Source organism: Sphaeramia orbicularis, chromosome 14 (assembly GCF_902148855.1).
Source record: "Sphaeramia orbicularis chromosome 14, fSphaOr1.1, whole genome shotgun sequence".
In the NCBI taxonomy this organism is placed as follows: Eukaryota; Metazoa; Chordata; class Actinopteri; order Kurtiformes; family Apogonidae; genus Sphaeramia; species Sphaeramia orbicularis.
In genome coordinates, this window is record NC_043970.1 from 27,761,901 (window position 1) to 27,777,846 (window position 15,946).

The 15,946-nt window shown below is 38.2% G+C and overlaps 1 protein-coding gene across 1 annotated transcript; it reads right to left on the reverse strand.

Annotated features, from left to right (window-relative positions):
* Positions 1–3,674: 3,674 nt before the first annotated feature.
* Positions 3,675–14,390, reverse strand: LOC115433607 (transmembrane protein 47-like). Its single transcript, XM_030155093.1, has 3 exons — positions 14,088–14,390; positions 8,698–8,838; positions 3,675–4,588 (listed from the first exon to the last, which is right to left on the reverse strand). The coding sequence occupies exons 1-3, from the start codon at positions 14,302–14,304 to the stop codon at positions 4,407–4,409; spliced, it is 540 nt and encodes a 179-aa protein (XP_030010953.1). The 5' UTR covers positions 14,305–14,390; the 3' UTR covers positions 3,675–4,406.
* Positions 14,391–15,946: the final 1,556 nt, after the last annotated feature.

A 15,946-nucleotide genomic window follows, 5' to 3' on the forward strand; every position in this document is an offset into this window, starting at 1 on the left:
GCTGTTGTTGGAACGGGTTAAGTCTGTTTATTTTTCTTGTACATGATTTTGATCTTACTCATTTCAATCTAAACAAGATTAATCATAATGTGAAAATTTAAGTTCTACTGTATTTAAAAATGTTTGATGAAAATCCTCGATAATAAAATTTAGGTGAAGGTCAGCGATGTGTTTGTGGTTACATGAGGTGGAGGAGCATCAGCAGGACCTCGGAGGGCGACCTGAGGGTCAGATCTGCAGGTGTGACACTGATGGACTCATGGAGGGTAAAGGCAAAACACAACCATATATTTATAGACATTTTTTATGATTTTCAGTGACACAGGAGGCTACTGTGATTTTGAGGGTCCAATTAATCCTTTCTGTCATATCGGTTTGTGGGTGGTGTTCTGACATGGTTTCTATTTCAGGCTCAGGCAGTCAGTGATGACCCATCTGGTGAGGGTTTACTAGGTGAATATTTTTGACATCATTGGCTCATTCCCGTCAGGCTTTTCTGACGGGAAATAAGTTCACCCAGCAGCTGTAATTATCCACAAAAAAAGCTAAATGATATTCAGTACTTTTCTTTTGGGACCCATCACTTCACCCCCACCATCTAACACAATATGACCCAGAAACTTTGACGAGGTGTATGCAGTATTGATATTCCAAACTCTCAACAGCAGGGGGAAGTCACGCTACAGAACACACTTAGAACTACCAAAACCACCAACAAATCTGTGTGTCCACAGACTGTATCATTCACTGGTTAAGATATACCAGTGCGTTGACCCATGGGGATCCACAGGTTCTAGGTGTGGTAGTTTGTATGCTGTATTTGCACATGCTGTACCACATTTGTCCAGCAGTCACCGCCAAAGCATTCTGGGTATAGTAACGTGATTGTAAGGCTATTTTATTTCAAAATTACTAATATCCAGTCCCTCCAGGATTTCATGGGATTTTTTTTTTTTTGATTGTTGCAGCTTAAAATGTCTGATTTTGCGGCAGCTTTTCCAAAAAATTGCGGTGAAAGTTGCGATGATTTGAGGCTTCTTTGATTAAAGTCACAGGAACATGGGCATTTGCAAATTACCTAGAACAGTCTTTTTTGAGTTTTTAGCCTTAAAAAGCACCGGGAAGCAATGATTTTAAACAAAACAGGCTTTTTTCATTCATTCATTTATTTGTTTTGAGCAGCCAATGAGAGCGGAGCGTCACAGAACGCCAGCCAATGAGAGCAGAGCGTCACAGAACGTCAGCCAATGAGAACACAGTGTCACAGAACGCCAGCCAATGAGAGTGCAGTGTCACAGAACATCAACCAATCAGGGCACAACGTCACAGAACGTCAGCCAATGAGAGCGCAGCATCACAGAACGTCAGCCAATGAGAGCATAGTGTCACAGAACGTCAGCCAATGAGAGTGCAGTGTCACAGAACATCAGTCAATGAGAGCGCAGCATCACAGAACACCAGCCAATGAGAGCAGAGTGTCACAGAACGTCAGCCAATGAGAGCGCAGTGTCACAGAACATCAACCAATCAGAGCGCAGTGTCACAGAACATCAGCCAATGAGAGTGGAGCGTCACAGAACGTCAGCCAATCAGAGCGCAGCGTCACAGAACGCCAGATTTCCCCATTATAAGAGATAGGAAGTGGATCGATGCAATAACTCAGTAAATATAAATGATATCCAGTGTAAATTTCTACAGTCCAGCCCTGATGGGGATGACGACCAAAACATAATGTCCACATGCTGATCAGGATCTTCTTCTGGATCCGGGAACTTACAGAAAATTTAACATGGGCTGTTATGGGGAAAAAAATTTCAATCATCTTCTTCTCTGAAACTACAATTCCAATTGACTTCAAACTTGGTATACAGCTTCTATATGATGATGTCAACACAATGTATTGAAATTATTTCAATCCAGATCTGATTCTGGATTTGGTGCGACTTTGAAAAATTTTCCCATTATAACAGATAGGAAGTGGATTGATCCAATAAATCAGTAAGTATCAATGATATCACGTTGGAATTTGAATTTTTTACAGATCTGATTGGAATATGAGCAAAACATGGGCTATTTCTGTCATATAATAAATACACAGAACTGGGTGATAATAAATGGCATCTAGATACATTTCCCAAAGCTTTTCATTTGGCCAGTAAACTACAGGGCCATTGGTCCTATTTTTCTCTTTCCTGTTGTGCTGTTACACAGTTACAGCAAACATTTTTTGTAATAAATAACTTATATATACAAATACAATGTAGAACAACATCACTTTCATCCAAATACATGCAGTACGTTATTAATCAGTCCCTCCAGGATTTTGCGGGATTTTTTGTTTGATTATTGCGGCCTACAATGCCTGATTTTGCGGCAGCTTTACCAAAAAATTGCGGTGAAAGTTGTGATGCTTTGAGGCTTCTTTTATTGAAGTCACAGGAACATGGGCATTTGCAAATTACCTAGAACAGTCTTTTTTGAGTTTTTAACCTTAAAAAGCACCAGGAAGCAATGATTTTAAACAAAACACACTTTTTTCATTCATTCATTTATTTGTTTTGAGCAGAAGAAAAATTTTAAAAATTTTTTGTGTACAAGGAACTAATATCAGAGCAAATACATTAATAAAGATGATCAAGACAAAATAACAATTGCCATGTACACTAGTAATAACAAAATAAATTCAATATGTACTGCTCAAAAAGGAGTGGGAAGAAGAAAACTTTTTAAATCCCACCCCCATCTCACATTTATACAACACAACACATGACTTTGGCTTCCTTAATGATATAGTAGTATATTTAGGGTTAGGGTTAGAGGGGTTACACACACACACACACACACACACACACACACACACACACACACACAGGGCAGCTAAACTGGGTTGCTTTCTATCTAACGCATAAGAGTAAACATTAATATTAACACCAAGTTTAATGACTATTTTCGTTTGTGAGCTCGTTTTTTAACTCCACACACAGACTTGCGCTCGCACTCCCTCACACACACACACACACACACACACACACAATACACAAAAAGGAAAGCATGCGTCCACAGGTTCTTTCTTCTTCTCTTCTATTGCCTTATAGAGTATATCTGCGCTAACCTTGACCCTTTCAGCTCCTGCTGTTGTTCTGGATCAAACAGCCTCTGTCACTGGGACTTGTCTGGTCTTTCCTCTTCCAGTTTCAGCCGTTCTCCTGCATGTTTTGCGGTTGAAAAGTGTCTGTGGAGCAGCCACTTTCGTGCAGGCAGTGCAGAACAGTATACTTCCGCTTTTTGTGTAACACATCTGGAAACTGACTTGCACGAACTTTGGCAGTGATATTTGTCGGTAAATATGAGTGTTTTGAATCACACGTCTTCATCTTCTCAACCATCAACAAGGAAGTAAACATGATGACATACATGTCACGTAGAAAGGGGTGGGCGAAAGAGGGCTAAGGTGATTAGTCAAATTTGCGGAAAATTCGCGGTGATTGGACAAAATTGCAGCGCCACGCAGAATTCACGGTGATTGGTTGAATTTGCATTAATAGTTGCAATCGCAACATCGCAAATTCCTGGAGGAACTGATATATTTCAGAGATCAGTTAGTGTACTGCTGTCATCCAGAGACACAGTGAAGCTGTTGAAGATTTTACTGAACTGCAATAACGTCACACTCATTACAATCCCAAAACTACACGTTTATTCCGGAATTTTCTCCATGTAGAAATACTTTATACACATTTACATTTTTCATTTGACACAAACTGGTGTAAGTTCTCAAACAAACTATAAACACTTCATAACTCCAGCATATTATCAAATGAAGCTAATTTACACTTCTAATAGCAGGAGGTTTAGTCACTATTACTAGGTATGCTTTATTGAGAACATGTTATGGGACAAGTTTAGGTTTTCAATATTTATAAGGTGAAAAATGATGCCATAAATACATAAACAAGCTTGTCCTCATGAATTGCTACAAAACAAGTAAAAAAAAAGAATATGTGAGATATGTCAATCCCTTTAAATGTTCAGCCACTGTGCATTCAGTGTCTTGTTTCTCTAACAATAGAGATCCAGGTCAATGTGCAGTGGAAACGTCCAGTACCAGCAGCCTGTGTTTATCCAGAAAGCTCTCTGTGCTTCAGCTTTGCCACCTCACCCTGATACCAGCAGCACTGAGGGACCCGCTGGCTGCCCGGGAGGGGGGTGGGGGTCCTATTCATACTCTGGCCTAAATTAGGCCTTCACACCCTGTCTAAAAATAACAGAGCTAAAAAGACATAATGTGTGCTCACATGCACATTGGCAGTGTGGAGGGTGAAGAAACGTAGCACACCGTTGATATGGGAATTTGGATGTGTTGTACTGTACAGGTGTGTTTCCAAAGGTGGATGTTGATTTGGGTCTCAGTACATTGCATCTTCATATATGTCCGTCCGCAGGCAGAACAGGATTCCTCCGCCCAGCATGAAGATGGTGGCACCCCAGCCGAGCCCGTAGCCCCAGTTGAACTCGTGATAGGTCTGCAGAATTGTGCCGTCGATGAACTTAATCGGGTAGAGGACCAGAGCGCAGGCCTGCAGAACCACTAGAACCAACAAGAACCAAACATTAGATATTCAAATGGGTGTTTATTGACAGGGTGATAATTAGAAATCAAACTAGCATTGATAAAATGCAACTACAATAAAACACTGCAACTAAAATATAACAAAACTGCACAGAAAATCTGATTTTATTTCCTGTGTAAAATACCGCTTTATCTGCAATGACTTTTTAATGTAAATCACTAAAAAAAATAAACAAACTACAATATTTTTGAATGAAAGCATGCACATGAAAGCTGCACATTATAGCTGATGTATTAGTCTTTCATCGTACCTTCTTCAGCTACTACAAATCAAGGCTTTCATGAAAATACCTGAACTATAACAGAAAATATACTCCTAAAACAGGTCAGTTTCTCAAAATAAAAATACGGTGAAACACTTAAGGAATAAAACGAAAAATAAACTAAACATAAATCAAAAACCCAATGTAGATACTAAATAAAAATAAAAACTAATACCAATGAATTCATAACAGATTCTTTCCACTTCACATACAGGTAATAGGGATGTTTACTGTTTCATTTATCTACATTACTAGTACTGCAGCCCTATTTTTACCACTACACCAACACTTCTACAACTATGACAACCATACTACTACTATGAGTCTGTAATAAAGTGTGTGATTATATTGCCTCCTAGTACCATGAAAGTACAGATGTTTTCAATGCGTGTCATCTTAGAACTTCTGATCATTTTCTGAACCGTTTCACCAACACGCCTACTCCTATTCCTACTTACTTCCACCTCTTCTGCACTTTCATGTTTGGATTTCTTTTACTTTCCTTTAAATCTTCTTTGCACTTTCTTTATTTTTTTCTTTACTCTGACTCAAACTTAAAAACTAATCCTCTTCAAAACTAATCCTCATCCCTATTCAGATTTATCTCACCTCTGTTCAATGAACAAGGACCATGTTTATGCTTTGAACAGTTGCACGCATTGAGTCCAAAAACACTGACGTAAAAGCAGAAATGTGGCGGCGGATGATTATAAAAAGAGGCTGAAGGATAAAAAAGTCTGTAGGAGGGCACTTTCCAGTGTCTGAAAAAGACCAAAGAATCACTATGGGAGACCAGAAAATGGTTATGTAAAGTAACTATATCCATCCGTCAGTGTTTGTGTTGCTTCAGATGAGCTCATCAAAAAAAAAAAAAAGCACCTTGATGAAGATTTTCCATGACAGGAATTAAACATAATATGATGAATATTATTGGACCATGCACATAAACACAGGATTAGGTCCAAACAGGTTGATTCTGTTGTACTTGTGCAGTTAACCTTTCCTTTTGGTTGAGTATAGTAGTGTTTTGAGTTCAACCAGTACATACAATTGGTTACAAAACTAATCACAATTTTCAAGTTAAAATATCGTGCATGAAGCAAAAATGAGTGAACTATGCAAATCCTCAACAAATACTACTACTAACAGTAAATACACATATTTATTCTTACTATACTTTGTTCATAGTATAGGTGATCAATCTAACACATAATGTAGTGATACTGTATTTCAAAGAACACAATATGGGCTTTTCATACATGTTATAAATGCAAAGAAACACTGATGTTGTGTATTTATGTTGTGCTTAACCCCCCCCCCCCAACATCATAACAGTCTGATTATCCATCTTCAACCATTTGACTTGTTCACTCCAATATTTTCACTCAAATTTTATGTATAACACTAATCATATTACCGCCTTCTTTCTTTAGGTTAATAAATGTTTATGCTGTTGTACTTATGCTATTAACTTTTCTTTCTAGTTGAGTCTAGTAGTGTTTGTGTGAAATTGTAGTAACACAGCGCACCTTTAAAAACATTTGGTTACAACACTAATCACAAATACTAAGTTTATATATAGTGTATTAGAGCAAACGGGAGTAAACTATGCGACTCCAGTGGGACAAATAGAATTGACAACAGAAAATATATGCATTTACAACTTTATTTCAACATAACTTGAGACCTACCATATCAAATTTAATAGCTTTTAAAGACTTTTTTAAGGTATTAAATGCAGATAGGTAACTTCAAGACTTTTAAGACTCCTTAAGACCCTGCGGGAACCCTGCTAATGTATACGGTTAATTTTTTTTAAACCCTCAAACACTAGATAGCATCTTGGGCCACTTGACTTCACAACTTCAAATGTTATGCAAAATATGTGTCACACTACATATTTTCTTTTCTTTGTTTTCTTTTTTAACGCTACTTAACAACAAGACATGTTAGAGGTAAAGATGTGTCTTTTTCTGCTTTCTGTAAATCCATTTTAAGATGACACATCCCTGTGGGTTATCGCTCAGGAGAGAAAAACAACTTTTTCTAAGTGGCCTATCTTTTTTCCTGACAGCTAACAGCCTTTAACGTTTCTCTGTATTTCCGCTCCATGAAGTACAGGAAATTAGAAACAATTCCAAACAATCGCCATTATTCTTTTGACCTTGACTTCTTACAGAGGGAATTACTTCAATGCTTTCATCAGTGTGAATCATTTCATCAACACATACAGAAGCCTGAGGTCCTGGTGGTAAATGAATTGACGTCAGTGTGACTGTACGAACACGTGTGTGCGATCAAAGATTAAACGTTCCGTTCCTACATGTGTCTAAGTTTCTTTTCCTGCATGTTAGGTGACTCTTGAGGAAGAGACTTTGTATGCAGTACAGCTCCACCTTTCCTTCCTACAGGACGAAGCAGTGGGTGTACAGGGGGAACAACGGCAGCCCAGGAATGTGACGGTGTTGATGGAGCCCAGACTGAGCCTTGCAGGCTGCTGAGGTCATATTTCTGGACAGAAAATAAATACCACACAGTCCCGGTCCTGCCAAGGGGCATTTAACAGAGTCCAACCCCTCTACTGCTGCTGCTCTGCTGAGGACTGTGTGCCTGTAAGGAGGCCTTATTCTCGCAAAGGCTCTTACAGCAATTACACACAGGAAAGGATAACAACATTCCCACATTTGGCAGTAAATGACTAACAGTCACACAGCACACACTGGCCCTTTGTGACTGATGTTTTCACACATAGAACAAGACAAAAACTTATTCAAAGTAAGTTCAGGCCATTTCCACAAACAGTTATTTATATAAAACTGTTGCAGCATTTCTTATCTATGAAATGAACCACAATAATCAAACAGAAAATGTACTGCCAATTAAAAATATATATAAACATTTATTGTAGACCAACAAGAAACACGGAGAAAACCACAGTGTCTTTTCTAATGAGAATCTAAGATTGCAGGTTCTTTTTCATTCAGCAAAAAATAAAACAAACGCCTACACTTTAAGTTTAGTCTACTAGTGTGCTGTAAAGCTGCTAAAGGAGGAAAGTTATATGTCATGCTTTGAAATTATGTCTGTCTCTTAAATAATCCCTTTTTATTTATAAATCTGCAGAACTGGAACTGGCACAAGTTAAGTAGTGGTAAGTGGTTAGTGTTTCATCACTGTTGTTTAAGTAAACACAGCCAATGAGTCACTTATTACAATGCCAGTAAAGCTTATGGAACAATGTGTCTTCACAGCTAAAAATAAATCTTTACTTTTGATTACATGTTGTAGAGACAGATCCTCCCTTGCAAGTGTCAAAATCCGGGCTCCTCGAAAGGAGCTTCTAAAAAAACATGCATGAGAAGTGTAGTCCAAGAATGAGGCAGTGACGGCTGAGGAGCCTGTGGTGTCTTTTTTCCCCCTCAGTGACTTCACTTCGTTGGTAAGTCTGCAAATTCTGCGGCTGCTTTTTCTTGGCCCGAGAAGCAGCAGCTCCACCAGTCTCCACACCACAGAAAAAGTGAGCTCAACCAACAAGCCTCATTCAGCTGCGTCTTTCCTTCTGCACCCTCCTATTTAATGTGAGCACTGGAACAAAAAAACCTTTCTATATGGAAATTGTTGTGGTTGTGGTCAATGCATACGGTATGTACTGTCGTTCAGTTTCCAGATGTGTGAGTAAAAAGTGGAACCCAAAACAAACTTCAGAGGTTGGAATATGGGGAGAAATATTCCTAAGAGGTGGAAAAGAGCAGGCACTTTATGAAGTCGTTCTAAAAAGAGAGGGAATGGAAAAGAAAGACGTACCTGCAGTGAAGAGGAACACGGCTACTGTGCGGTAGTGTCGCCTCTGCGTCCCCTGACAAAGCGAAATGAGAGCCACCAAAAAGGCCACCAGAGTCGCCACAGCACCGGTCACCAGCAACACCAGGGTGGCAATCTGCCAGTCTGCAGGACAGGACACACACACACACAGGTTAGAGGGAAGGGAGCATGTCAACAAAAGATTGATTCACCGGGCAACACAGCTGAAATGAACCACTGTGCACAAAACACAAAAAACACAAAACAAAAGCTAATCCTACAGAGTGAAGTGGGTGCATGTAGAATGGACTCAGGCCTGCATGAGAGAAGTATCAGGCTTAGAAAACTTAGACTACATGGCTTTAATTCAGTGCGTACAGTTGGAACAAGATCTATTTTTGCAATAATTTCATATACACCAACTTTATCAAATGTAATATGTTTGGGTTTCATTTTTAGTCACTAGATTTTCTCATATTTTTAGAACTATTTGGTGTGTTTAAAATGTGGAACTGCCTTTTCTGGGTGCATGGATAAGGCATGACTGAAAAAATGAGTTGAACATGGAGTTGATTGTCCCCCTGCTGAGTTGTTGCCCATGACTCTTATTAAATAAAGTAAACCTAGATACCACTCACAATGAGACAAAGCAAAAACTGTTAGAGTCAAATACAGCAGCACATTCACATTAGTAATTAATAAGCAAATAATTTTACCCATCAGCATATTCAACCACACAACAGTCGCCTGCTAGAAAACACTGTCATTATTCTGTATTTCATTAATATTCAATATATCTTTATAAAAATATGCAGCGTGTGATTCAGCAGTCCACTTTTATCCTCCAGTTTTCTGTAGCCTAAGGGAGTTTTTCTATCCGTCACACGTCACTCAGCCTTTTCAATAATGTCACGTCTTTTTGCAGTTTTCAGTTGGTGAACCTGGGCTTTCTGTGGCTGCCAGTCTATGTCTGTTTAGTTACAGTGGTTTTCTAGCAGCACAATTATTCCATTTATTTTGAACAAACTGCAGCTGCTCCTGATGGAAAAGTAAAAGACATCACACTTCCTGTTGGCCGCAGCTTTATTCCTTGGAAAACAAGGTTGCAAAACAGCCCGTTTCAAAGCTTTCCTAAAAATTGACTTGAACAGTGAAGAGAGTGAAACCAGTAAAGTACTCGGATGAGAATGTCTCATCCTCTCTAACTGCGCTATGTGCTCGTGCTTTGATGTGTCAGCGTCAGAAGAATGCCTAGCCCCCAAAGACTCCGCTCTAAAGGAGAATTTGCATTGATGAAGCTCAGGGAACAATGCTGACTGGGTGTGTCTCTGTGAGCTCCTGATTCATTTGTCTTCATGATGGCAAGTAGAACATTTACCCGCCAGCAACATCTGAACTCTATTCGATTCAGTCTGCACGAGGCGACACCATATTCTGCAGGAAATACATTTTTCTGCCATCTTTAGTCCATTATGTGGTTGTAATTTTGGTTTGGACTCCAAAAATTCCTTTGTGATAGAAGGGTTCTAGTATCTCAAAGTCATTTCCCTGAGGATATTAGTGCTCTCTGAGGCTGGAGACCTATGTGATGTTTTTCAATTCATGTTGCATTGCTCACATTTTTTTAAGTATTGAACTCTGCCCGATTAGGTCACAACAAAAATAAAATGAAAGTCAAGACTCCTGGGATAGGTATGAGAATATGTGCATAATAAATCTGCATTGCCTTTTGCTGAACTGCCCCTTTAACCTCAACACACCCCTCCACTGTTGCTTTAATGAGGGCTGCAGACTCTCAAAGGGACAAACCCGCCTCCTATTCACCAATACATTCCACAACATTAGCCCGCCACACCGAGGCCCCGTTACATCTAATGTCAGTTTACGATTTCCCTCGGGATCAATAAAGTATCTATCTATCTATCTATCTATCTATCTATCTATCTATCTATCTATCTATCTATCTATCTATCTATCTATCTATCTATCTATCTATCTATCTATCTATCTATCTATCTATCTATCTATCTATCTATCTTTTATATATCTTATGCAACCTGTTAAAACTGTCTATCTCTAAATGTTAGAAACATGCAGTAAGGTTGTGTTCTTTTATTTTTCAATCTAGAGCTGCAACTGTAATTTACTTAAGGGAAGAGTTTTTGTTGTTGTTGATTAACTAACTGGAGCCACTTTAGTCGAAAAATGTGACAAAAGTTAAAGCACTATCGTTGTTTTCATCACTGGACACAGCTCTAAATGAAAAGAATGGAGTTTGACATTGAAACGGCAGTGTTTCTCATACACAGATGACTTTGATTACAAGGCTTAAGAAGGTATGAAGTTATTATGTGATGTTATTATCTTTGTCAATTCGTCATTCATTTATCTATGTTTCAGACTAAACTGTGACAGTTCTGACCTTGTTTTGATTCCAAACAGATCTTTAGTTCAACTACTGACAACACAAATTGTACAGAAAATGGTAATGACTTGTGGTTTTACTGTGGCTGTTTTCAGTATAAAACCAGACCTAAGATAACATAAACATAATGTAAACTATCAGCAACACATGAAGATAAGAAGACACCACTTTAATTTGACCAGCCAGTTTTTGTTTGAAGAGGAAAACTTGATGATACCATAATACAGATGTGTGTCAACAATGAGCTTTATACTATATTCAGAGAGTGATACGGTCAGTCACTACTACATGTAATCCACTAAAATCAAGAAAAATAATCAGCAGTCTATTCACCAGTAAAAGTAAAATGTGTTTAAATTCTATATCTTTTTTTTTTTACAACTCAACTACTGAATTTACTACACATGACCAATACAGTGAATAAATCAAACAAACGCTCCAGCCACCAGCTTGCACATGAGCAAAATTCCTCTAAATCTTCTAAATAAAAGCCGATTTCCTCCCCCGGTGGGTGTTGGAGGGGGCTGTGGGTATAAACATTCCTTTCATGTGGCTGCTCATCTTGACAAAAGACAACCTGGTGGGTCCAAGCCTGGTGAGGTGCACAATGGGAAGATGCTGAATGTGTCTCGTCAAACCCACTCAAAAAGCCTTCTGGTGTGTGGAGTGCATTAACACTTTAAACACCAGAAGGCATCCTGTTGTTGTGATTTATGTTGCAGCATGTGGTAAAGTTTTTTTTTTCCTTGAGTCCCTTCTTACACAGTTTAAGGCACCACAACCTGAAATCACCTTTAAAATAAGTCTGAAGAAATAGTTTCATAGCATTGGTTTCTGTTAATTGACAGTAATTTTAGTTTTAATCAGCAAATACACAACTCTGTTTTTTTTTTTTTGTTTTTTTTTTACAATAAACTCCTAAAATTGACCTCAGTACTAGTTTACGCATCTCGTCTTTGCTCATGAATCACACCTTCCTGTCAGATCTAAATGTTTGTCATCCTTACAACACGTCACTGCTCTGGTATGAATGAGGGAAATCTATCAGCATGAGTAACCCCACTGGACGCACAATAAAAACACAACTAAAACAAACTCTGACTGACTGGGAGATGATGAATACACTGGGCTGCTTTGCAAAATACCACAAATATTCCTCTTTGTGTGTGTGTATGTGTGTGTGAAGGCATAGGATGTGCAGCCTTTCTGTGGTGCTAATAACACACCACGTAAACAAGCCCCTGATAACATGGAAGTTGAAAACCAGTTTATCTAAATCAGGGGTGTCAAACATTTGGCCCGTGGACCAAAAATGATCACTAAAGGGTACAATTTGGGCCAAAACTAACACAGAAGACATTAACAGTCAAAGATGTCACTGAGTCTTGACAACTTGTTTTGATCATAAAGTTAAATATCCTCCTGAGACTGAGTATGTAAAAGGTTTTGGCTTTTTTTACACTAAATACTTGACTTGATTAGAAACAGCATGATGCAACAGTTTTTTTCAGATACATTTACAATTTATTTTATTTTTTTATGGAATGTCCTTTGCAGTGAACAGTGTTTTCTTTTTTTTTAAGTAAAGCTGTGAAACTCTTGTCCCCTGTAGAGGACAAAAATGCATTGCTTGGTCTCAAAAGGATAATAAGTTAGTTTATTTATTTATTTATTTTCCAGATGCTTGTTACAAAATGTTTCGTGTCTGTTGATCCATTGCAATCTGTAAGTTGAAATGTATATCTGTAAATGATAAGCTGAGGCATAATATTGTTAAAATGTACTTATTTTTCAAGTTGTTCATGTTGTTCAGGTTATTCACATTTTTATAATGTAACTACATTTTTTTGCACTACAACAAAGACAAAAATTTGGAGTTGTCATTATTTCTAGGTCATTATTCCATTATTTTACTGGTCAGGCCCTTGAGATCAAACTGGTCTGTATGTGGGTGATTTAAGTGTCAGATTGTGTTCTTAAAGCCACATGTATTACTTGTATTATTGATCATTTCTTCCCTGCTTCTTTGTCTTATACTTAGATGGAACAACTGTAACCACACACTTTCCTCTGGGATTAATAAAGTGTGTGAATGTGCATCCTGAACTTAAATGAGTTTAACCCTTTGATGCATGAATTATGAGGGCCTTAGTCAATATATATATTTTTTTTCTGAGTGTTTTTATTCCTCTTTAGGCATGAAAAAACAATGTGAATGAAATTTTTTAAATGAACTTATTTTTAATGGACATTTTTAGCTGGACACCATGCGTTTAATTTTTGATGCAAAGAAATATCTGTTTAAAATGCTATAGAAAGCTAAGAAATACATATTTTTAATGAAACTAATCTGTTGTTTTCTTACATTTTAACATACTCTAATACTAGTTATTGCTCACTTCATGGAGATAAAATGCAAAAAAAACAAAACAACTTTTTAATTAAGAAAACTGTTAATTACAGTCTAATAACAACTAACAATTGATTTACACTCAAACATGTTACTGCGGATCAGGTTTATCAAGAACAGCAAAGTTACAGTAAATGTATGAACTGTAGTGTATGGGATGATGCATACGTGTCCACTGTGTTAACTGATAAAAACAACTAAAACAACCAAACCCATGAATATACAAGAGAACAGCTGTAGAATGGCTGTCCACTGTAGTGACCACTGTGCATGAAGGGGTTAACAGCTCTGCTCTAAATGTTATAACACACTACAGATACAGTGAGTGCATTGAGCTTTTTTTGACAGTTTTTTTCCCTCTTTGCTGAGATAAAAATAACAGGATCGTGGCCTCCATGATGTGGCATCAGTACTTGTGTTGTCCTCCACGCAAAAACGCCTGCTTTTAAACTTTTCTTTCACTGTTTTCTTTGTGATAAATGTGTCTGAAACCAAAGGCATACACCCAGCAGACATAAACTAAGCCAAAGGTGCAAACACAAACAGGACGACTCCTACCAGATGTGAGTGTGGAGAAGCAGTTCCACTGGGGCTCCTGCGTGGGGCTGCGCACCTCGGACTGGGAGCAGGACTGCCACAGGGACAGGGCGAAGTGTTCGGCGGTGACCCACGCAGGACTGAGCAGAGCCACCACGTCCAGACACAGCGCGAGGAACACGCAGAGCAGGGCGATCAGCTTGAAGGGCCGAAACACGTACACTTCGTTCACAGACATGTTCTCTACGGCCACTGGGTTCAGTTTAAGTGAGAGGAAAGCAGCTCAGGGTCCGTGTGCGTCCTCTCCCACCATAGCCCACAGCCACGCGCGTCCAGCTGGAGGAGTTTAACTACACACTTCCGGTGGAGACGGCCTTCAAAATAAATGCACCATGTGAGGGATGTACAGGGGTTGGACAAAATAATGGAAACACCTTAAAAAATCAACAAAATATAATTTAATATGGGGTAGGTCCGCCTTTTGCGGCAGTTACAGCCTCAGTTCTCCGAGGTATTGATTCATACAACTTGTGAATTGTTTCCAAAGGAATTTTAAGCCATTCTTCAGTTAGAATACCCTCCAACTCTTTTAGAGACGATGGCGGTGGAAATCGACGTCTTACTTGAATCTCTAAAACTGACCATAAATGCTCAATAATGTTGAGGTCTGGGGACTGTGCCGGCCATACGAGATGCTCAACTTCATTAGAATGTTCCTCATGCCATTCTTTAACAATTCTAGCTGTATGGATTGGGGCATTATCATCTTGAGGTGAAGGTGTTTCCATTATTTTGTCCAACCCCTGTACGTGTCTTTATGTTCAGTGACAGTTTTCACTACATCACAGGAGTCAAACATGCGGCCAAATCCGAAAAAAAGATATAAAAAAAAAAACAACTAAAACTAAACTAAAACTAAGCATTTAAAAAATAACGAAAACTAATAAAAACTAACAAACCTGCTTTAACCCTTTCATGAATGAATTATGAGAAACGTAATCACAATTGTTTTCCTGAGTGTTTTTATCCCTCTTTAGGCATAAAAATAATAATTCTATTGATTTTTGTTAGCCTATTTTTATGGAGTTACAAAAATGTCCACTCAGCTGGACACTATGCATTTAGTTTTAGAACCAAAGAAACATGTATTTACTAATATACTGTGTGAAAACTATGAAATAAAAACATTTTTAATGCTGCTGATCTGATGTTTTCTCACATTTTAACATACCTGCATGGTGATAATATGCAAAAAAAAAAAAAGAAAAAAAAAGTGTTAATTACAGTCTAATAACAATTAGCAGTTTTTTTTACTCTCAAACATCTTACTGCAGATCAGGTTTATCTAGACCAGCAAAGTTACAGTAATGGTATGAATTGCAGTGTATGGGATGATGCATAAGCGTTCACTGTGTTGGCTGATATGGAACTAAAACAACAAAATCCATGAATATACAAGAGAACACTTTTGAACAGCTGTCCACTGTAGTGACCAGTGTGCATGAAAGGGTTAATACCCAATTAAAACTAACTGAATTAGAGAAAAAAAAAGTCAAAACTAAATAAAACTAAACTATAATGAAAAATCCAAAACTATTATAACTTTGTTCCACACACATTACAAGACGGTGACAGCACCAGTTACAGTGAGGACAGTGAGGCAGCAATGTAAGGTCCAGTGTGGTCTACAGGGTCTGTAAGGTCCACCTCTGCATGAACAGTGAGTGGACCTGCTTTGTTAGGTACCATGAAGTACTGGTACTAATGTAAGGAATGATGTTCAAAGGGATAAAGTAGATGTTAAAAGGTGTCTGGATCAGCACTTATGTTGTTGGAATGTTCTAAAAGTGATGTTCTAATGTTCTAAAATAGATGTTCCT

Bases quoted from the DNA above. Each gene is read 5' to 3' on its own strand.
- LOC115433607 (XM_030155093.1), bottom strand. From the start codon at position 14,304: ATGTCTGTGAACGAAGTGTACGTGTTTCGGCCCTTCAAGCTGATCGCC. The intron at 8,839-14,087 runs GTAGGAGTCGTC...CCTGTCCTGCAG, and splicing joins CTTCTCCACACTCACATCTG to ACTGGCAGATTGCCACCCTG. The intron at 4,589-8,697 runs GTACGTCTTTCT...TGTTGGTTCTAG, and splicing joins CGTGTTCCTCTTCACTGCAG to TGGTTCTGCAGGCCTGCGCT.